Source organism: Scleropages formosus, chromosome 7 (assembly GCF_900964775.1).
Source record: "Scleropages formosus chromosome 7, fSclFor1.1, whole genome shotgun sequence".
Classification (NCBI taxonomy): Eukaryota; Metazoa; Chordata; class Actinopteri; order Osteoglossiformes; family Osteoglossidae; genus Scleropages; species Scleropages formosus.
In genome coordinates, this window is record NC_041812.1 from 28,743,524 (window position 1) to 28,767,224 (window position 23,701).

Here is a 23,701-nt window from a genome sequence, read left to right on the forward strand (position 1 = left end):
AAATGTAATTACTACGATTTACTCCACTGCGGTTTACAACTTCTGAAATGTCAGACCGAATTGTAATTAAGCCAAGATGGTGACTACACTAAATGTGAGCAACATTGCCTGTTTAGTCAACAGCTCTCTAGTTACAACAGCTCCAGTGCCATGCCATAAAAAGAACAAGAAAAAAAGCAGTTCTCCTTGGTATTATTATGATACTCCTCTGCCTATCCTTTTTTCAGTCAAAGCCAAGCAGCAACACTGAAACATTGCAGCAGCAGCTTGAAGCTTTTTGTGAGCATCATAAGAGACCTGGAGCAGAGCAACAGCTAGGACTACTCAGAATTAAAACTCATGGCTCAGGAGGTCAGACAGCTTCCTTTAGTTGCTGTGCTCTCTGTAAAAGCAATTTCAGCATTAAAGTACAAGGCGGCACAGCGAGTAACAAGGCTATCTCATAATGCCTGGGTGGTCCAAGAGGACATGGATTTGATCCCTGCTTAGTCTGTGTGATTGCATGTTCTCCCCATGTCTGTGTGGGTTTCCTCTGGGTGCTCTGGTTTCCTCCCACAGTCCAAAGACACGCTGTTCAGGTACACCCATAGTGTGTAAGTGACAGAGAGAGTGTGCTCCGCTGATGTATGGATAAGTGACACATTGTAAGTAGTGCATCTAGCAGTGTAAGTCACCTTGGTAAATAAAGTGTGTGGGCTGAAAACACTACATAGAGTTCATCAGAACAGCTGGTAGTGTAGTAGTTAGAGTGATGGCCTTTGGACCAAAGGTTGCAGGTTTGAGCCTCACTGCCAGCTGAAGTACCCTTGAGCAAGGTACTTACCCTGAATTGCTCCAGTGAAATTACCCAGCTGTACAAATGGGTAAATAATTGTAAGTTGCTTTGGAGAAAAGTATCAGCTAAATGCATAAATGTAAACACAAGGGTGCAACTGGCACTTATCAATGGATGTGTTGCTGAGAATGTTTTTGAAGAAACTATCTGCAAGCCTGAGCCATGTCTTCCCCAGAATCAGCTAAACCCTCTACATCTGAATCTCTTTTTGCAAGTTGGAATGCCTCCTAATGATCCTGTTTTTATTAAATATTTGGTGACATTACATGTTGCTTTTATAAATTTAAATGTGTCTTCAAGCTTAGGTTATGTACACATGGATTTCTGCCACGTTTGTGACGAAATCTGAATAGAACAGAGGGACAAAGACTGAAAGCATGGGAAATGTACCCTACAATGAGCATAGATGACCTGCACAAGGTTACCTGGAGCGACAGCTCAATATTAAAAGAAAGTAACTGCAACCAACTCAAATTTCCTGGTACATCATAAAAAGTACATGTGGTCACAGACTTATGATGGGGTTACGTTCCACGAAACCCGTCGTAAGTCAAAAATATCATAAATCGAAAATGCATTTAATACATCTAATACACACCTCTGCATGACAGAATGGGGGATGCGGTTCGCTGTGGTTGCCCAGCATTGAAAGAGAGTATTGCACCGCATATCGCTTGCCCAGGAAAAAAATCTGAATTCAAAATTTGAAGTACGGTTTGCACTGAATGTCTATCGCCAGCTCACCACCGTAAAGTCGAAGAAATTGTAAGTCGGGGACCACCTGTAAATTCTAAATTATGACTTTGCTTTAGGCTCCATAGACTGACTTTTCTAAGGGAACCAACCACACATCACATCTGAACCGCTTGTCCCATACAGGGTCGCAGGGAGTCGGAGCCTAACCCGGCAACACAGGGCATAAGGCTGGAGGGGACACACCCAGGACAGGATGCCAGTAAGGACACCCCAAGCAGGACTCGAACCCCAGACCCACCGGAGAGCAGGACCCGGTCCAACCCACTGCACCACCATGCCCCCCTCAGCCAAAAATCAAAGATACATTTTTCTCAGACTTCCCATGGCTTTTCAGCATCCATTGCAGATAGTGTTAATTAACACTGAATTATGTCAAGTCACAAAACAGCTTTTATCATGGGCAGCACAGGGAAAGGTAACATCAACTTGTGCTGTGCACATTATTCAAAAGGCTCATACAAGGGTTCCATTGTGGCAAAGAAAAAACACACACACATATACACACAAGCACACTGCTCATCCCTTCTCTCCTGAGCATAAATTATTCTGCATGCAGTAAGAGAGGCTACAAGATTTCACCATTAGGAGACAGCAGCAGCTGGGATCATGAGTGCTAGACTACTGAAGCTGTGTTGTAGCAGGGTGACTGTGTTTGAACACTGTGTAGAGCATCTGATCCAAGTGAAATGTGTGTCATGTTATATGTGTGTTACTCCGAGAAACCACACCATGGCTGCTGAGACCCATAGTACTTAACTAAACTATAAGTAAGTATCAGCACTTATCAAGTAGGAAAGATTCATGTGTTGCACATGGATGAACATTATCTTTAAATGTTTTAGAAAATATATATATATTTTTTTCCCACTTGCATGGCAGTTTTATTCAAAGAGCAAAGACAGAACAGAGCATCTTATGAAGAGAAAACAAGATTTCAGCTCAGTGCGGTTCAGGCACAAGGCACATTTAAGTATTTTTTCATAGCCAGCTTGTCGTGCAAGTCAGGAGCAATGGCTTTGATGAGGCTGCTTTACATAATTGTGCCACATCTTGTTGATTCTAAAACTAGCAGAATGATCATAATGTCAGGCACCAACAGGGAATGAATTAATAAGAAAAGGCTTTTTTAGTATGATTTGCTAATGAGACATGTTTTTTAAATAAATGTCCTACATCTCTTTGGCAAAACAATACATTGCAAAATGAAATGACAGAAGGTACAGGTTTTTGAGCATTTTGAAATTTGTAGTACACTACCGCACTTAATAATCGTAAAACTGACAGGTGTCTCCATCTAGTTCTCAGACAATGGAACGTTTTTACCTGAAATCAAACAAGATTTCCAAGGCTATATTTATAGACAATGTCTGTTAGAAAACAATGGCAAAAAAATCATCAGCAAAACAAAGGTTTCTTCTCTCTTAATGCAATAACACTGATGGTCATATATATGAATCATATACAGTGTACTAAAATTGTATTTTTAAAAAGAAAAAAAATGCCACAGTTGCCCCATACATACACATAAATACAATACATACACACATTAAATTACACATCTACAATCATACACCGGAACTTAGCTCATTTTCATGTTTGAACCCTTTGCACAGAGAAGTCAGCACCCAAAGACGCAAGCGAAATGCAGCTGTAGAGAAGAGAAAAGCCCTCTGGGTGAGAGATACCTGATGATGCAGTGGGACTGGAGAATGTGCATTGCCAAGGTGGGATGTCCAAGTGTCCCTTGTCACCGAGAGCTCTTGCATCTGGAGTGTGTCTCTACCGACAGCACTTTCCGTTTCGTGTACCTTATTTCTGACGCTTTCCCTCATCCATGTGCTCTCTCTCTCTTTCTCTCTCTCTCCCTCTGCCTCGCTGTCAGTCGCTGACCCCTCCTCTGCTTCCTCTCCTAGTCCCCACCACCCCGCTGTCCCTGTCCCTCCCGTATTCTCAGTTCACTGTCTCCTTCTCTAAATCGGTACCTCTCTTCCTCGACTCTGACCAGATGCGCTCCTGCGCTATGTGTCAGTCCTTGGGGGTCACACACTGTACTCTGCAGTGTTACATAAGTATGAGTCTGATTTTGGAAAACTACATCTCCTCGATATTTGCAGATTGTAGATTAAAAAGGCTTTCATAACATAGTTTTTTTTCCCCTGTTTGTAATAGCAGGACTGATCACATTTAAAAAGCAGAAACATTTTTGGTTCGAAAACATGGCCAGTTTTCATCATCTGGGGTGCTAAAAATTATGTAACAAATTGCAACCAAATTAAAGCACTGGTTTTTGGTTTTAATCTATTTATTACATTACAGACTCACACAGACCAACCATCTTATGATCAGTTTACCCTCAACATTCTTAATAATGCAGATTCACTGCACAAGCTTTCTTTTTGTATCCTGTTTTACAGAAGGTCTAACTGGGAATGGCAAATAGACGCTGCTAAAATTATTACACTGGTGGAGAGTACACAGCCCCGGCTGTCCTTTTGATCGCATTCCTCAGAACTTATTATTACTGTACTCATTGAAACTTGTCTTCTTTGAGGTAACTGAAAGTGTCAGGTGTGTACCTACTTACATAGCTGGATTTCTTAAAAAGTAATTCAGACTTCATTAAGGACAAGAGGGCTGCAGGAGTGAGAGTCAAACTGAGATCATTACTGGGACAGTACCTCCTAACCCAGAAAAAACACATTGCTCATAATATTCTTACCACAAGAACACACACACACTGGCTGAAGCTGCTTGCCCTAAGCAGGGTTGTGGCAAGCCAGTGCCCCACCCGGCAGCGCAGGGGACACACCCAGTCCGGGATGCCAGTCCATCACAAGGCACCCCAAGCGGGACTTGTACCCCAGACTTGCCAGAGAGCAGGACCCGGCCAAACCGGCTGCACCACCGCACCACCCCCCAACACCCTTACCAACAACACCCCAGCAACACCCCAGCAACACCCCAACACAAGAACAATAAATGGCTATCACTATCATGAATGATTTACTAAAGCACTGTATTCTAAATTGTAAGTTTTTTTGTTTTCTGAATATGCTGGCATACAGCATGGATGTTCCTCATCACTTACTCCTGGGTCTCAGTCTACAAATGTACATGGCAGAGAAGGAGGAGAGAGGCAGACTGTGCAAAACACACAATGACCCCCCTGCCTGTACCCGCACATATTTTTAGCGGATCTTTGTGATGAGATGAGCATGACGTGGGAAACAGAACTGTTGTGCTCACAATGTTAGTTTTCTTCCAGAAGTGAAATAAGTTCAAGCTAACACAGAATTTTCTTGTATGTTACAGATAGACTTTTTCATTGAAAACATTTCAGGAATGTACAACTTCCATGGACATTTTCCATACTCTTGAACAAAAGGGGGTAAATGTTTATTTACAAACAGATGAATTCCTTTTCTGAATTCTGGTAACTACTTTAAGATGACTAATGCAGTTGACTAATACACTATTTTCACACACACACACACGTCTACAACCGCTTGTCCCGAGTGGGTTGCACTGAACAGGAGCCTAACCCGGCAACACATGCAAAACAAAAGTATATACACACACACATTGTCTGAAAGCGCTTGTCCCAAGCGGGGTCGCGGCGAGCCGAAGCCTAACCCGGGAACACAGGGCGAGGGGCTGGAGGAGGAGGGGACACAGGACGGGAGGCCAGTCCGTCGCAAGGCACCTCAAGCGGGACTCAAACCCCAGACCCACCAGAGAGCAGACACAGGCCAAACCCACCGCGCCCCCCTTCAAAAGTATATACACCATGTAAAACAATTTTTTCTCCATTTTCTTTATTTACTTTTAATTGTTATTTGGAGTGGTGGTGCGGTGGGTTTGGCCTGTGCCTGCTCTCTGGTGGGTCTGGGGTTTGAGTCCTGCTTGGGGTGCCTTGTAATGGACTGGTGTCCCATCCTGGGTGTGTCCCCTCCCCCTCCAGCCTTCCACCCTGTGTTAGTGGGTTAAGCTCCGGTTTGCCGCGACCCCGCTTGGAACAAGCAGCTTCAGTCAACGTGTGTGTTATTTTAATTAATCTTCACTCCACTGCATTCTGTAAAACTTCTGTTTATGTCAGCACAAAAGCAACTTGTGTTTCCACAACCAGCCAACAGGAGGTAAATAAAACACACACACACACACACACACACACACACACACACACACACACACACACACACACATTTTCAGAACCGCTTGTCCCATACGGGGTCGCGGGGAACCGGAGCCTACCCGGCAACACAGGGCGTAAGGCCGGAGGGGGAGGGGACACACCCAGGACGGGACGCCAGTCCGTCGCAAGGTACCCCAAGCGGGACCCGATCCAACCCACTGCGCCACCACACCCCCTTGTAAATAAAACATAAAACAGAATGTGAGACTAACGTAATTCAGTTACTTTGCACAGTGTTCATAGCTTGTATCTGGTGTTTGAACCGAACCTGTAAATAAATTGAAGATCTACTGACAATCTTTTGCAGTTTTCATGATATTACCTTTCCTTAGCCTCTTCCCAAACTCGTGGGAGATAACTATCCCAATCCTTGGCTTTCATCTCTACTCCAGAGCACACTCCTCCCCTGTTTTGCTCCCTCTCCATCTCTTATATGCTGTCTCCCATGACACTTTTCTCCTGCTCCATCTACTTCTGCTTTCTATCATTACACTGAATGAGAAGAGTGCAAATGTTCTATGAACAGCAAAGGCAATTTGTGTTGTTTTTTTTTTTTTGTACTGGAGTACCCCTTGATATTTACAGTATGTTATCAGAAAAGCACCACTGGACTGATGCTGTATACCCACACAGCATCAAGACTTCCCTCAAAGTAGTCAAAAGAAGAGTCTATCAATTTCTGGACCATTCTTTGCACATCTAGCATAAAGTATTTTTATAGGGTTGTTCTTTGCTGCAGCTCCAAAATTGCATTATGTTATATAATATAGCAATTAAATCTGTCCTTCTTACAAATAGACACACTGTGATGCAGGGAAAGATGCTACACCAATGAATTAATAGTATGAGATCAATGGAAAAGGTCCTCCACTCAGTACAATGATGATGATAAAGCATTCTAAGATTACCCTATCATTTCAAAACAATGGACTGTGATCCTAAAAAATGCAGTGCCACTTAGGTCAAGTGTACATAACATCATTCTATTAGGACATTTCAACAGGTTAAAAAAATTCTTGCTTGCATTCTGATGACAGAACAATTCACAAATTGAAGGCTTTGTTTCTCACTTTCCCAAGAAATTGTAGCCACTGTACGTATGTGTTTCACAATCTTTCAGTCAGCAGTTGTCAATCTTGGTTCAAGAAGATCCTGGTGTTTGAAAGTGTCAGCTGTACCTCAGTATGAATTTGTATTATTTGTTGGGGAAGTCTCCTAATGGCAAGAACCTTCTGCCACTTAGAATAAAAAATAACATGTCTGTGATTTCAGTTAAGAAGAGTACTGAAAACATTCATATTCATTTCTAGGCTTTGATTCAGTAGTCTACATAATTTCTAATAGTCTATTCATTATTTAAACACAATACAATTTTATGCTGTCTTAAGTTTTACTAAGAGATCAAATTAGCACAAACCTGCAATGGTTTCTTAATATTTTCAAAAAAACACGTAGTCTATTAATCAACGGTCTCTGAATACTGAAAACTAAAAAAGTCTTTTTCAAGAAGCATTTCATTCGACAAAAACTGAACCATGCAGGATATTCAGTAATCATTTTGGTTTTGCAGGACTAGGCCAAAGAATTGCTGCTTTAGGTATATTCTTAGCACCAAGTTGTATTATTGGCAATAGCTGTTTGTCACTTCACATTGACACTGAGAGGTTGTTTTGATGACATCATGAATCCCCAGTAAAACTTTTAATGTCAATAAAAATTGCACTGCATATGTCTCTGCCTAAATGGATATTCCTGATGTGCACAGTGGCATCACTAGGAGGGTGAGGGGGGTGCAGGCCGCATTGGGTGACACCAAAATGATAGTATATAAAATTTTTGTGCAGTGTTTCAACAGAAATGTTTTTTTTCTATATAAAAATATCCCTGTAGTTATTTATAAGAAAAAACACACTGTTTGTAAGCCCAGCTTACATGTATCAATGTAGCTACAAGGCTAAAGCTCTATGCCAATTTACTTTTTAAACCTTCTAATGCGCTCCACTCAGAGCTCTCATTATTACTCAATTATAATTACGCTTCAAATTATGTGGTTTCATCTGCATGTGCTACAAACATGCGCTGTTGGTTTTGTCGCTGCTGCTACTGTTTTTATAGTTGCTGATTTTGTCAAATTTTCTGGTGTTTTAGCTACAGCACTGTGGTAATTAGTATTTGTGAACCTCTATCAATAATGTTAAAATAAACAATTTTCATGTAGTTTTAAAATTTTTACTTTGAATTTTGTTGTTTTCTTACCAAATTTTCACCACATGAAACTACGTAAATGTAAATACATTTAGGCTGTGAGTATGATATTGTAATTTAAAGGTGTAATTTTAATTTTGCTAGTTATTTATGTCACTACTATTGCCATTACAATCAGTGATATACAGGAATTATGATTTACGAGTAACATTAGTACAAAAAACATTACTAAGGATTCTGTACAGTCTGGTACGGGAGGAGGTCCCTGGGGGGGAGCACCATGAGTTACTGCACTGGGTGACACAAACCCTTGTGATGCCACTGGATGTGCATGCACACTGGCAGTTACCCTGGATGACTTATTTACACCTGCTGTACAGCTAAAGAATCTTTAAGACTGGTCTATTATCAATATAGTAGTAGGATGGCTGTATTGTGCATTCATGCAACTGGAGTGTAGAAAATTCCATGAACCCCTAATCTCATCTAGTTTGGAATAAAAGGGGCCTTAATTCTGAGTCTTTGTTAGAGTTGCTTAACCCACCAGACTTGCTAATCTATGGACAGGTATTTATCGGTGCAGCACAATCAATCCACACCGTAAAGGCTGCACATTCATTTTTGTCTTTCAATCAGCACAGACCATCACTGAGATGGAATTCGAGGCCAGATTTCAGAAAGACACCTCGTCACAGCCTTGTCACATGTGATGTAACTAGTTACAGAGAAAGAAAGGACCCTCAGCTAGGGCAGACAGGTTAAACACATTTAGAAACCCGAAGGTCACTGGCAAAGAAATCAATCAGTCACAACAATCCATTTGTCAGGGTCACTTGATAGACTCCGCAAACTAACTCCTCTCCATTTCCCTCCTTTTAAGTTATTACTGGCTCATGATGTTACCTCCATTGGTAACAAAATGTTCATTCCAAAAAGGGCTTGCACTGTATTTACCTAAATGGTGAAACAAGTATTGCATCCAAAAACACTCCCCACAACTGAATGATATGGTGCAGAGGGTAATTTAACAGGAAACTGCTGCCAGCCTACTGGCCTCAGAAAGCTGAGGAAAACAGTGCCTTTTTCTCTCAGTAGATATTCTGATGTCGATACATTATATAGAAGCTTTATACATTTCTCCACTGCAGAGAGAGAAAGACATACATTCCAAGACAGAGAATACTGCCTTTCTTGAAACTACAGTAACATTCACAATGAGAACTAACATGCATTGCAAAAGCCCTACTAGTGAATTAACCGAATTTTATAGCAGTGAAAGCTTCAGAGACTACTTTACAAAGCACATTGGATTGAAGCCTGTCAATGGAATCATCTTAGAAAAATGAGGAGACAATGGTCATGACTATCTGCAGTGAAGGCCACAGGTCATGTCCTGAGAACAGTGCTCCGGTCAAACCACTGAGTTAGGTATATCACCTCAGTTATGCCACTGCTCAAAATTCAGGCTACATTAAGAGGTGATAAAACTACAAAGAGTAAGAAGTGTATGTGAGGCTAAAAAAGCAGACAAGTTATGGAGCACAGAGTAAGACACCCCTCCACCTATGTACACAGCTCAAAAAAATCAAAGGAACACTTTGAAAACACATCAGATCTCAATGGGGAAAAAAATCATGCTGGATATCTATACTGATATGGACTGGGTAATGTGTTAAGAATGAAAGAATGCCACATCGTTTGATGGAAATGAAAATTATCAACCTACAGAGGGCTGAATTCAAGGACACCCCAAAAATCAAAGTAAAAAAATGATGTGGCAGGCTAGTCCATTTTGCTGAAATTTCATTGCAGCAACTCAAAATGGTACTCAGTTTGTATGGCCCCCACATGCTTGTATGCATGCCTGACAACGTCGGGGCACGCTCCTAATGAGACGACGGATGGTGTCCTGGGGTATTCCCTCCCACATCTGGACCAGGGCATCACTGAGCTCCTGGACAGTCTGAGGTGCAACCTGGCGGCGTCGGATGGACCGAAACATAATGTCCCAGAGGTGTTCTATTGGATTTAGGTCAGGCGAGCGTGGGGGTCATTCAATGGTATCAATTCCTTCATCCTCCAGGAACTGCCTGCATACTCTCGCCACATGAGGCCGGGCATTGTCGTGCACCAGGAGGAACCCAGGACCCACTGCACCAGTGTAGGGTCTGACAAGGGGTCCAAGGATTTCATCCCGATACCTAATGGCAGTCAGGGTGCCATTGTCTAGCCTGTAGAGGTCTGTTTGCCCTCCATGGATATGCCTCCCCAGACCATCACTGACCCACCACCAAACCGGTCATGCTGAACGATGTTACAGGCAGCATAACATTCTCCACGGCTTCTCCAGACTCTTTCACGTCTGTCACATGTGCTCAGGGTGAACCTGCTCTCATCTGTGAAAAGCACAGGGCGCCAGTGGCGGACCTGCCAATTCTGGTGATCTATGGCAAATGCCAATCGAGCTCCACGGTGCCGGGCAGTGAGCACAGGGCCCACTAGAGGACGTCGGGCCCTCAGGCAACCCTCATGAAGTCTGTTTCTGATTGTTTGGTCAGAGACATTCACACCAGTGGTCTGCTGGAGGTCATTCTGTAGGGCTCTGGCAGTGCTCATCCTGTTTCTCCTTGCACAAAGGAGCAGATACCAGTCCTGCTGATGGGTAAAGGACCTTCTATGGCCCTGTCCAGCTCTCCTAGAGTAACTGCCTGTCTCCTGGAATCTCCTCCATGCTCTTGAGACTGTGCTGGGAGACACAGCAAACCTTCTGGCAATGGCACGTATTGATGTGCCATCCTGGAGGAGTTGGACTACCTGTGCAACCTCTGTAGGGTCCAGGTATCGCCTCATGCTACCAGTAGTAACACTGACCCTAACCAAATGCAAAACTAGTAAAAAAAAAAAAAAACAGTCAGAAAAGATGAGGAGGGAGAAACTGTCAGTGGCCTCCACCTGTAAAACCATTCCTGTTTTGGGGGTCGTCTCATTGTTGCCCCTCTAGTGCACCTGTTGTTAATTTCATTAACACCAAAGCAGCTGAAACTGATTAACAACCCCCTCTGCTACTTAACTGACCAGATCAATATCCCAGGAGTTTAATTGACTTGATGCTATACTCTGATTAAAAAGTGTTCCTTTAATTTTGTTGAGGAGTGTAATTCGACATACATAAATCCGGATTTCCGTAAAAAATTCTCAGCATACACATTTACGGATAGTACTTACGCAAAATATCCGAGACATGCTACGCACAACTGGGCGGAGCCAGACAAGGTAGGAAGCCGCATCTTCCCAGTTCCCACGTGTTTTGAACCATGAATGCATCTCCTCTTTTTAGCGTAGTGTTTTTTCACATACTTTTTTACCCATTTCATTATTCACAATCCCTGGTGGTAAACGTGCACCTGAAGGATTCACTTACTGCATCACTGTCCACATTTAAGAAGGGTCTTAAAACTCACCTCTTCCGAAGTAACTTCGACCATGATCTACTAAGTTCATGTAACGTGTAAACGTTCATGCACTATAGACCTTCATGCAACTACTCCTGTAATGTAACATAATGTACAGTTCACACACATTGTCTGAAACAGGGTTGCAGCGAGCCGGAGCCTAACCTGGCAACAGATGGCGCAAGGCTGGAGGGGGAGGGGACACACCCAGGACAGGATGTCAGTCCGTCGCAAGGCACCCCACGCAGGACTTGAACCCCAGACCCACCAGAGAGCAGGCACAGGCCAAACCTGCTGCACCACCACGCCCCCTACTATCTGTACATATATAAGCATCTCGTCAAGCATATATATATATATATATATATATATATATAATATTTATATATTATATATAAAAGGGGGGTGCGGTGGCGCAGTGGGTTGAACCGGGTCCTGCTCTCCGGTGGGTCTGGGGTTCTGCTTGGGGTGCCTTGTGGCGGACTGGCGTCCCGTCCTGGGTGTGTCCCTTCCCTCTCCGGCCTTACGCCCTGAGTTGCCGGGTAGGCTCCGGTTCCCCGCGACTCTGTATGGGACAAGCGGTTCAGAAAATGTGTGTGTGTGTGTGTGTGTGTGTGTGTGTGTGTGTGTGTGTGTGTGTGTGTATATATTTTATATATATATGTACATGTGGCTCAGGTCTATTCGAACCCGCACTGCTAGGTACAGGAACAGCTTTTACCCCAGTGCTGTAAGAGTATACAACACTCATCAATGTGCCACCTTTAGTAAATAGAGTTGGACTGTTCCTTCCAAGACATTGGTAAATTACACTGTCACTTTAAGCATTCGCATTCTCATGCTCACGTTCTGAGTCCTCTGGCTGTCTACTGGTATTATTGTTATTACTGTTACCGTTATTTATTGTTATTGCTATTGCATTACTCACTGTCATTGTCATTGGTCTGTTTTGTGCAGTATTTATATTCTCTCTGTCTTGTCCATAGTCTGTGGAGAAGCATTCAAGAAGAATTTCATGATACTTGTACACGGTACTTGTACGTATGACAATAAACTTGAAACTTTAACTTACATAAGGGGTTGAAGAACGGTCTATACGCGCAAGTCAAGGGGTGTCTGTAATATGTTCATTCAGCCTTATGTAAGCAAACATAGAGAACATACTGTAATGTGGAGATCCACCTAAATGAGTTTGACTAGATTGAGAGTGCATCAAAAGGGCACACTGTGAGGAGATCTAGTGATTCTCACAAGCTGGTGGAGACTAATTGTGAGAAGGTTATGTGGGACCTACCTTTTCTCTTCGCCCTCTGAGATGTTAGGGTCTTGCTCTTTGTGCATGTGTTCCATTCACCTCAGTTCCATCCAGCAGCCAATCTTTCGAGACCAAGGCGGGCCCCACCCTCGGATGCACAGTTGGCATTCGCAGGTTATGATCAGTCAGTCAGCCATTAGAAGGTTGCAGCACCCAAGGTTATCATGGAAACCCACATCAGTGACATCAGAAGAGTGGACACTGAGCCTTTGTCTTGTGTTAAGGGATGTGGAAAAAATAAATACCTGGAATAAAAGGAGGGCTAAGGTTAATTTTCAGAATAATTATATGATCACTGATATCTTGTGACAATCTACATTTATGAATTTGTATGTGCATATCTTTGTAAATCAACACTTCTTCCACTATTGCATATAAGCAGTCATTTTTAATTGTTTGCAATTTTGACTTACCCAGTATGATTTATTAGTTGAATACTTTTTCTTTAATTTTCTACAACAGCATGACAATTCTGCAGAACTTGCCCGTTTAAACCTCAAGTGTAGATTTTAAACTCTGATCCCTGCTTCTACACTTATATTGATTGTAAGAAACCCACATATAAAAAAAAAAAATGTAATGAATCGGTGATTGGCTATGAGTCTGAGTGCTTGAGGAAGCCTATAGACAAAAAAATGCTGAGGCAAATCCAAAAAAAGCTGCTCTATAATTGGATACACTGACTGCAAAAAGAACACTACAGCAGCTTCATCTGCAATGGAATGAAGTGAAGCTAATCCAATTTACTTTTTTTGCCATAGGAGAACAGGAAGGCCTAGTATGTAATATAAGTGAAAATATTCAAAATGGAGGTGGTTAAGGGTGGTTCAGGCAGATGCCCCTCCCACACATTACAATACTAGGGCCTCAAAAAGAGAAACAAGCAATAAAATTTCAAAATAAAAATTCACAGCATTCAGATTTTGACTAAATTATGTACTGAAATTGCTGCTCTGACATAAACTATCAAAAATTAGAAAGGAGGGAAAGAAACAAACCTGAAATAAGTGTCTCAAACATAGGGTGTTATTTCAATATCTTTTATTAAGTGTACTTAATGAAAATTTTATATATATTATAATTTTTCCCACTCGCCCCCTCTTTTTGCGGGCGGTCTTACTCCTTCAAGCTCGGGTCCTCTACCAGAGGCCTGGGAGCTTGAGGGTTCTGCGGAGTATCTTAGCTGTTCCTAGGACCGCGCTCTTCTGGACAGAGATCTCGGATGTTGTTCCCTGGATCTGCTGGAGCCACTCTCCCAGCTTAGGGGTCACAGCCCCAGGTGTTCCAATTACCACGGGGACCACTGTTGCCTTCACCTTCCACATCTTTTCTAGCTCCTCTCTCAGTCCTTGGTATTTCTCAAGCTTCTCATGTTCTTTCTTTCTGATGTTGCCATTGCTTGGGATGGCGACATCTATCACTACGGCTTTCTTCCTCTGTTTCTCCACCACTACTATGTCCAGTTGGTTAGCCATTACCAATTTGTCAGTCTGGATCTGGAAGTCCCACAGGATCTTATCTTGGTCATTCTCGACCACCCTTGGGGGTGTATCCCACTTTGATCCTGGGACTTCCAGCCCATACTCGGCACAGATGTTCCTGTACACTATGCCAGCCACTTGGTTATGGCGTTCCTTCTATGCCTTGCCTGCTAGCATCTTACACCCTGCTGTTATGTGCTGGATTGTCTCAGGGGCATCTTTGCACAGCCTGCACCTGGGGTCCTGCCTGGTGTGGTAGACCCCGGCCTCTATTGATCTTGTACTTAGAGCTTGTTCCTGTGCTGCTATGATTAGTGCCTCTGTGCTGTCTTTCAGTCCAGCTTTGTCCAGCCACTGGTATGATTTTTCGATATCAGCCACTTCTTCAATCTGCCAGTGGTACATACCGTGTAGAGGTTTGTCCTTCCATGAAGGTTCCTGTTCTTCCTCGTCCTCCTTCTCGGGTTTCTGCTGCCTGAGGTATTCACTAAGTATCTCATCAGTCGGGGCCATCTTCCTGATGTAGTCAAGGATCTTTGTTGTTTCATCCTGGATAGCGGCTCTGACGCTCACCAGTCCTCGGCCTCCTTCTTTCCGCTTAGTGTACAGCCTCAGGGTGCTGGGTTTGGGGTGAAACCCTCCATGCATTGTCAGGAGCTTCCTTGTCTTGATGTCAGTGGCTTCTATCTCCTCTTTTGGCCACCTTATTATATCAGCGGGGTATCTGATGACCAGCAGGGCGTACGTCTTGATAGCCCGGACCTTGTTCTTCCCATTTAGCTGGCTTCTCAGGACTTGCCTTACTCTCTGCAGGTGTTTGGCGGTTGCTGCTTTCCTTGCGGCCTCTTCATGATTCCCATGCACCTGAGGGATTCCAAGGTACTTGTAGCTGTCCTCAACATCTGCTATGTTGCCTTCTGGTAGTACAATCCCCTCAGTTCTGACTACCTTCCCTCTCTTTGTTACCATCCAGCTACACTTATCCAATCCGAATGACATTCTGATGTCATTGCTGTAGATCCTGGTGGTGTGGATCAGGGAATCGATGTCTCGTTCCCTCTTAGCATACAGATTGATGTCATCCATGTAGAGGAGGTGACTGATGTTTACTCCATTCCGTAGTCGGTATCCGTAGCCAGTCTTGGTGATGATCTAGCTGAGGGGGTTCAGGCCTATGCAGAACAGCAGTGGGGACAATGCATCTCCTTGGTAGATGCCGCCCTTGATGGTGACTTGTGCAATTTGCTTGGAGTTGGCCTCTAGGGTTGTTTTCCACTGCCCCACTGAGTTCCTGATGAAGGCTCTTAGTGTCCTGTTGATCTTGTATAGTTCTAAGCATTCCAGGATTCATGAGTGAGGCATCAAGTCATAGGCTTTCTTGTAGTCAATCCAGGCGGTGCACAGGTTGGTCTGTCTGGTCTTGCAGTCTCGAGTGACTGTTCTGTCTACCAGTAGCTGGTGTTTTGCTCCTCTGGTGTTTCTACCAATTCCTTTCTGGGCCCCACTCATGTATTGAGCCATATGCCTGTTCATCTTAGCTGCTATGATACCTGAGAGCAGCTTCCATGTTGTGCAGAGGCAGGTTATCAGGCGATAGTTGGATGGGACTGCTCCTTTCTGGGGGTCCTTCAGGATCAAGACTGTCCGGCCTTCTGTTAACCATTCAGGGTGGGTCCCATCCATTAGCAGTTGATTTATTTGTGTTGCCAGGCGCTCATGGAGTGCAGTTAGCTTCTTTAGCCAGAAGGCATGGATCATGTCAGGGCCTGGTGCTGTCCAGTTCTTCATACTTGAGACTCTTTCTTGGATGTCTGCCACTGTGATGGTTGCTGGATCCTGTTCAGGGAGGTTGCTGGGGTCCACTCTTAGATCCACTAGCCCCTGGGCTTTGTTGTTATGTGATGCCTCCTTCTCCCATATGTTTTTCCAACCTTGGTGGGTCTGCTCTCCTGTTATTACCCTGCCACTGAGAATACACTTTGGATGGTTCTATGGAGAACATCTGGTTGATTCTTCTGCCCTCTATCTCTCTTGTGTACCTCTTCAGGCAGTTAGCCAAGGCTGTGAATCTTTGCTTGGCAGTTTCTAAGGCCTCAGGTATAGACAGCTTGCTGTACTTCTTAGGCAGGGTCTTCATCCTGCCTTTCTGCAGTGCCAATAGCTGGCTAACTTCCCTTTGTGCTGCCTTGATCTTGGCCTCTAGCCTTCTTTTCCATGGAGGATACTGCTTCTTATGCTTGGTATTCATCTTGTAGCCAAGCATCTCAAGGATCACTGTTGCTCTGTTATACATCAGCTGGTTGGTCTCAGTAGGGATTGTTCATAGTGCTGCATTCACATCTTCTAGTAGACTTTCAGTAGGTACTTCACTTGGTCTTGGTAATCAGCCACAGGTGTCCTTCTTATCCATGAGCTTATCTCTTAGGTCAGCTGCTCTTGCATTCAGCTTACAAGGGCTCATTGTTCTTGGGGCTTGGTACCCAATCTCAGAGTGTGGGGATGATGATATCTCCCCCGACCTGTCCCGGCTCCCCCTTGCCATAACATTTGTGTTGTACCTCCTCAATCTCTAGTTGTGATAGCAGTTGTTGTAACACTGAGCTACTAGAATTAGTCTTGATGTTGGGTTTCAAAGTATCCATAGGTCCCACATCCTCTTTGTGTAACCCCTTTCACTGGGGTTACTTGTGTAGTAGCATTCCAACAGTTCCTTATTCTCCTCTCTTGTCCATGCATGCCTTGTTCTAGTTCTAGTAGCCCACTTATCAGTATGTCCTGGTTCCCCAACAGACCTTGTTAATCCAGGCAACATCTGAGCCAGCATGACTCTCTTTCTTTCACTCTCATATCCAAGGTAGGCAGAGCCAAGCATAAGAAGGTCTTCCCTAAGGACCCCCTACTGGAGGTAGGCCATGACCAGGATTCAAACCCCAGTTTCTCAGGTGAAAGGCAGCAATCTTACCACTACTCTATCCAGCCACTCATATCTATATGTATGTTCCACAACTGCCTGTTCAGTGAGTTATGTTTTGATTTATACTTGCAATACAGTTCTGTGTTCCTCCTGTGCATCAGGGGCCATAGAAGTATAATGGGAGATAATGGGGAGAACGCATTAAAGCATTCAACCTTGAATGCTGACAACATGTGTCATTTGCCAACAAAGACACAGCAAAACTGTTCAAGAGGACTGGCTCATCCCATAAGCCAGTACTATGTTTGTTAGCATCCGGCCACTTTGCTTCATTATCTATGTCATCAAAAAACAGTTGTCAGACAAATTCCCCAATTTATTTTTTTGTAGTTTTTATAAAACTGTCAAATGCAGCTATAATTTAAAACTTATTTTGCGAGACTTTTATAATTTTATTAACTTTGAGCTACATCAAAATAAAAATTACAATAACTGAAAATAAACCCTATTCAATGCCAACTGTTACCCAGGTATATGTGCAACATTTGTCACATTGTTATCAATCACCGACTTTCAGGAATACCAGACACCAGCAAAAAAACACCGTAGAGCTCATGTACTATTGATAACCGGGAAGCAGTGATCTACAGTTAAAGTCAGTTGAATTTAACTGTCTGACATTCCTACACTGTCTAGATTTGTTTTGCTACCAAATTAGGACTGTTTAGTTGCACAGCAAATTTTTGGGAAATAAGTAAGTGAAGAAAGTACTATTAAAATGAACAAATTAACAGAAAAAATGTGTCTTTGAAATTTTGTAACCAAAATGTTTGGAACAGAAGGATTCAGTATATAAGCATTTCTGTCATCAGCTGAGAACTTTTCATAAATAAAGCACCAGAGGGAGATGGGTGTAAATCACTTCATCAGACATGTGCCAAAAGCATAAGGCGAAACTGTGTCCTCATAATGCTAAGATCATTAAATCAGCACTAATATTGGCTAATCCATTCAACATTTCTTGTACGAGAAAATTACACAATATATGAAAAAAATCAGTGTATTCTGACCATACATCCACTACATTTATTATAGATGAGTATCTCATGCGTGCTGTGACAGTTACCCACACTCATGAATCCCACTACATATCTCACTGTGAAGGTGTATACTTGCAATATGACTAATTGCTCTAGCTATCCTACTCAAAGCACAAAGTTATGTCTCTAGTCATTAAACATGAAACAATGGCATGCTTGTTTTCACACAATGTGTAACACTTCTTTGTGTCATTTTTAAGGTTCTTAATGAAAAAAACATCCATTTTCAGCACAAGCTGAGCATAAATCTGGCTATCCTTCAGAATTTTTGCATGCACAGAGTTGTGAATTTTACAATGCTTTTGCAGTACAGTGTTTATTGTTTAGGTGTTCCACAGATATGAGCTTCATTTATTGATTATGAATTGATTATGTTGCAGACCTTCAAGATTAGTTCTCCTTGTACTAATGCAATTCACTTCAGATTAAGTATACAACACAGACATTCTCTAACAACATACATGATGTTTCAGACACACCTACTCACCTGAAATTTTATTGCACAATTAATCATTATATGATTTTGTTTAACCACTCTTCTGAATCAAGTTGGGGTTACCACAATCAATCAATCAATCAATATAAGGTTTATTTGTCAAATGCACAGCAATACAGTGTATGGCAGTGGTTGCTGGCAATGAAATGTCTTTTTCTGCAAGCTTGTGGGGGGGGATACAAAAAGTAACAACATACATTAAGATTACAAATAAGTTAAAAACATATGCAGAAAACAGCACAACAGAAATTTGATAACAATGCAAACCATCTCAAGACAAGTGAACAGATTTCTTGGCCACTATGCATGTAGTGATACAGCACTTCTTTACATGCTATATGCTGCCTATACACCAGATGCTTAGTGTAGACCACCACTGGTTGCACTTCCATGTCATTGCATCATAAATATTGCCATAATCAGAAAGGGGGAGAGAAACCAAGTCATCTAACCCTCTTGATAATGCAGGTCCATTTGCGTTCCCAGAACCTCCTCTCTACAGAAGGCTAATATGGCACAACAGGAAATCAAACTGAGAGCCCCACATTCAGGTCTATAATATTGCAGCAATGTTTGGGGGCGGGGGGTTGGTTGGAAATTCACAGCGACTTTATTTACTAAATTCCAAATCAGAGTTCCTTCCTGAAAAAAACTGACTTCTTTCCCCACATTACTTCATTCAAACTGACGGGGGCACGGTGGCGTGGTGGGTTGGACTAGGTTCTGCTCTCTGGTGGGTCTGGGATTCGAGTCCCGCTTGGGGTGCCTTGCGGCGGACTGGCGTCCCGTCCTGGGTGCGTCCCCTCCCCCTCTGGCCTTACACCCTCTGTGGTGGGTAGGCTCCGGTTCCGTGGGACAAGTGGTTCAGAAAAGAAAAGAACTGAACTTCATTCAAACTCTACTGACATTCCCAGAACTACTGTGTTTATGGCATTTAGTACAATAATGATTCTGATACAATACCAAGGCTGTCTACACTGGAAGCTGTTAATAATACTGTCCTCCATTGTTTTTACAGCAGCAGCTCCTGTGCCATCAGAAAGGACAGATGCGGGCGCATGGTTATGTGCAGCTTCGTCTTTCGTTCAACAAGAATGTTTTCAATAAGCAGTTCATTTCTGGTGGCCCAGTTTGCTTTTCCATCAGCAACCTACATGCTGGTTCACAAGAATTAGTTATTAGTTATTACTTATTATATATTATTAGTTATTATATCACAAGAATAGTTATTTTGTAAATTTGTAATTTATGTCTTGTGTCTTTTTTCTTATGTCTTTATAATTTATGTCATAAGCTGCTGGGAGGATTCACACAGTAAGAATTTCACTGCATGGGGTAACAGCCTGTTTACCACACACACACACACACACACACACACACACACACACACACACACACACACACACACACACACACTTCCTGAACCGCTTTCCCCATACGGGGTCACGGGGAACCGGAGCCTAACCCGGCAACTCAGGGTGTAAGGCTGGAGGGGACACACCCAGGACGGGATGTCAGTCCGTCGCAGGGCACCCCAAGCAGGACTTGAACCCCAGACCCACCAGAGAGCAGGCACAGGCCAAACCTGCTGCACCACTGCACCACCACGCCCCCCTGTTTACTGTACATAAGAAAATAAACTCTTGAATCTTGAATCTTCAGTCTTAAACTTGACCCACAATTATCTGTTTCAAGCAAACCTGAGTATTTTTTTCTTAGCATACACATTCGTATGGAATCTACTTTCATAAGGGCTACAATTAAATTACAATTAATTTGAGTCCAAACTATGAGTACATGTGTGAAAGAAGCCTTAGAAAATAGTTTCAGTGCCCAGTGAATGTTACCATTAAAATGCCCTGCTCTGTCTGTCGAACACTTTTGCATTTCTGAACAATGAGGAACTCCAGACCCCAGGAAAAGTATGGAAAAAACAAAACAAACAGAGCCCAATTATAGCAGCAGTAAAAGTGGAGCGGACACCTTCCTCCATGTTTCTCTTGACTAATGTTACTCCACGGACCTATTACTTCTTGTGACGAAGGCTATGTTTTCAAGCAAACTTTAATTTCCGTTGCTGCCACAGGCAGTGTGTGTCGGGTCAAAACCACATCACAGGGAAGCCCGTGCAGGTGTGCAGCCGGGTGGTGGTCTCTGTGGGTGGGGAGACCGGGTGCCAGAAGGGAACCATCGGGCAGTTTTTCTAAGACATGCCCATTAACTGGTTGCTTCCACAACACCTACTGTGCCTATGTGTTTGACGGAAAGTTATCTAATGAAAAGCAAAATTCCTTAAACCAATGAAAAACAGACCACTGTACTCTTTCGGCCCCATTGTGTGGTAAAAATTATCAAGGTGTATTCCACTGTGAAATAAGTCAGAAGGCACTGCTGAATCACAAACATCTGCAGCAACAACTAGGAAACATATGTTTTCTGCGATCTGTGTCACCAAGTTTGTCATTGGATAGGAAAGGGCAAACTTTATTTGTTCGCCTATAGCAGTTCCACCATTTTCAGATGAAAGGATACCCTAGTTTACAGCTCTCGAGTACAGCCACCCTTATGCTGTACATGAAACTTGACTAACTCACTGACAACTTCCCCCATTCATTTTTAATTAACTTTTTTTCTTCAGTCTGTAGAAACTTCGGAAGCGGCAAGATTCTTTCATGTTGTGATAAAGCAACATTTAACAATCAAAAAAGAGTGCCGACTTCCTAAAGTTGCCTTGTGGTCTTCAGCAGTCTGTCGTGTGTTCACATACACACACTCATACTCGCATGCATATACACTACATGATTTATTTTACAGCAAAGCCTTGTTTTTGACGGAGGGAAATTTTAAAAATGTACCGCCTCCAACTAAATGTACCATATATGCCGGCATATAAGTCGACTCACAAAAATGAGAGATATAATACAGGTTTAGGACTATATTCACCAGATAAGTCGACCCCCAAAATAATGTGGAACTTTGGGGCAGTGCCGTAGAATCAGAGTCGTGGAGTCGGAAGCAATTATTGGGTTACTGGAGTCGGAGGATTTGTGTGCCAACTTCACAGCCCTGCTAACAAGGTAGCTGAGGGCAGCACAAAGCTGTGACTACATTCCCCGATAATGCATGGCTAGCAGTGCACATTAATAGGGTATATTGTTCTCATCGCTCTTGTTACCAGTGAAAGGAAATAAGCTCTAGGCGTGAAAGTGAAATGAGAATGAAGACAAGGGAGATATGATGAAGGGAACACAGATCAAAAGACAAAACACTGCAATGAAGACCATTTAAATGACAGTAAGAAACGGTAGGGTCTTCTGATCATCAGCAGGGCCTGAAAAGCGGAGTTCATATCTAGGTTTCAGTCAGGTATAGAGCAGTGGATTATGGTTCCTCCTTGCCATGCTCAGAATGGTCCTCACCTCTTTTTCCATAGTAACTACAAAATAAACAAAGGAAGGAGGGACAGTAAAACACTGGGGGGTTTCATTAAGAACAGGTGTTTGGTGATGGCAAAGTAGCCCAGGTCATAGGCTAGCGATACAAACATAAGGCCTCCTGCAGTGAAAAACCATAGCAGTTTGGCATCCTCTCATGGGATGCATAAGTAAAGGGGCTGCCGCACATTTTTTGCCACCAACCTCTATCCTCAACCTACCCCATATTTTTAATTTGTGCTCCTTAAATCTGAGCAGTATCTCTCTGCGGAATCTCTCTTTAATTGGATGTTTTAAAATGCATGAAAAAGAATTCACTAGCTGATGTATGGTGCACTACTGATGGGCCTGGCATGAATAAAATATGGCCCTCCTTTAGCCGGGCCTGGCCTGCTGCAGGAGGTAGGCGGGTTCGGCTGGTGCACATCTCCTTCACAAGTTCTTTGTAAAAGAATCTGAAATTTTTGTTCCCGCTTCAGAGGGCTAAGAAGTCTGATTAAAGTCTCTCAGAAACATCACAGGATGGTAAGATGAGAGGAGGGCAGCTCCAATGTTCAGCATGCACACATTCAGGGAATAACTTTTTCAGTAATGACACTGGTTATGTAATAGGCCAACAAAAGCATGGGGTGGGGGTGGGGTGCAACACTCAAGGACTACGATGGTCCTCTTCAATATCAGACAATGAAGCAGAAAGCTCTCTTTTAAAGTACTGATCCGATTATCCACACACTGTATCTACTACAATTTTAGTGTTTTACACACCCAGAAGAGCTCATCTGTCATAACAGAAATCTCACATGGCGACTGTTCAACCACTCACATCTCTACTGTTCACCTAATAACAATATACATATGACAGTTGATTAATTTCTGGAGATTATTCATGGGTTTTACATTTAAATTTACATTTATTCATTTAGCATATGCTTTTGTCCAAAGCGACGTACATCTCAACAAAAGTACAATTTATGCATTACATTGAGAGAAGGAGACATAGCTGCAGACATGAAAGTTCCAGGGTTCCAGAGATTCTACTTGTTAGCTAACTTTCACCAACTAGGCAGGCAAAACATAGTCTTCATGCCTATTCCAAAGTGGCCCTGGACTCAGAGGATATGCCCTCCTGTTCAGTGTTGGGGGTAGGAAGCCAAGTGCATGCTGGATAAGGCACAGTACTTATTATTCTGAAAGGGCCTCATGAAGCCACATTTTTCATGTTAATTTGTTTTTTTTACTCCGATCTTGCTCTCTGTTGTTTCTTCATAACATTTTTCATTCTTCCATTCCCTGCATCACTCTCTGTTGCTCTCAGCACTTAATCCTGTATCGCAGATGCAGATGTGTAGCTAGGAGTTCTGGGCCCACTTTTAAGAATATTGTTCTCCCCCCAAAATAAAAGACTCACATGCACTTTCCAGGTCTGCTGTGTATTATGCTATAAATGGTGCATTTTTTGTTCTAGTCTCAATTTTACAGTTAATATGTACGGATGCTCCTTGACTAACGACGGGGTTATGT

The 23,701-nt window shown here is 42.9% G+C and overlaps 1 protein-coding gene across 5 annotated transcripts in view; it reads right to left on the reverse strand.

Annotated features, from left to right (window-relative positions):
• The window catches only part of LOC108926801 (thyroid hormone receptor alpha-like), a 142,671-nt gene that overhangs the window by 18,424 nt on the left and 100,546 nt on the right, over positions 1–23,701 (reverse strand). For all 5 annotated transcript variants that reach the window (XM_018739754.2, XM_018739753.2, XM_018739755.2 and 2 more), the window contains one exon: positions 12,735–13,000. In XM_018739754.2, the coding sequence (XP_018595270.1) occupies positions 12,735–12,790 (56 nt within the window). In that variant the 5' untranslated portion in view covers positions 12,791–13,000. The remainder of the gene's footprint in view (positions 1–12,734; positions 13,001–23,701) is intronic.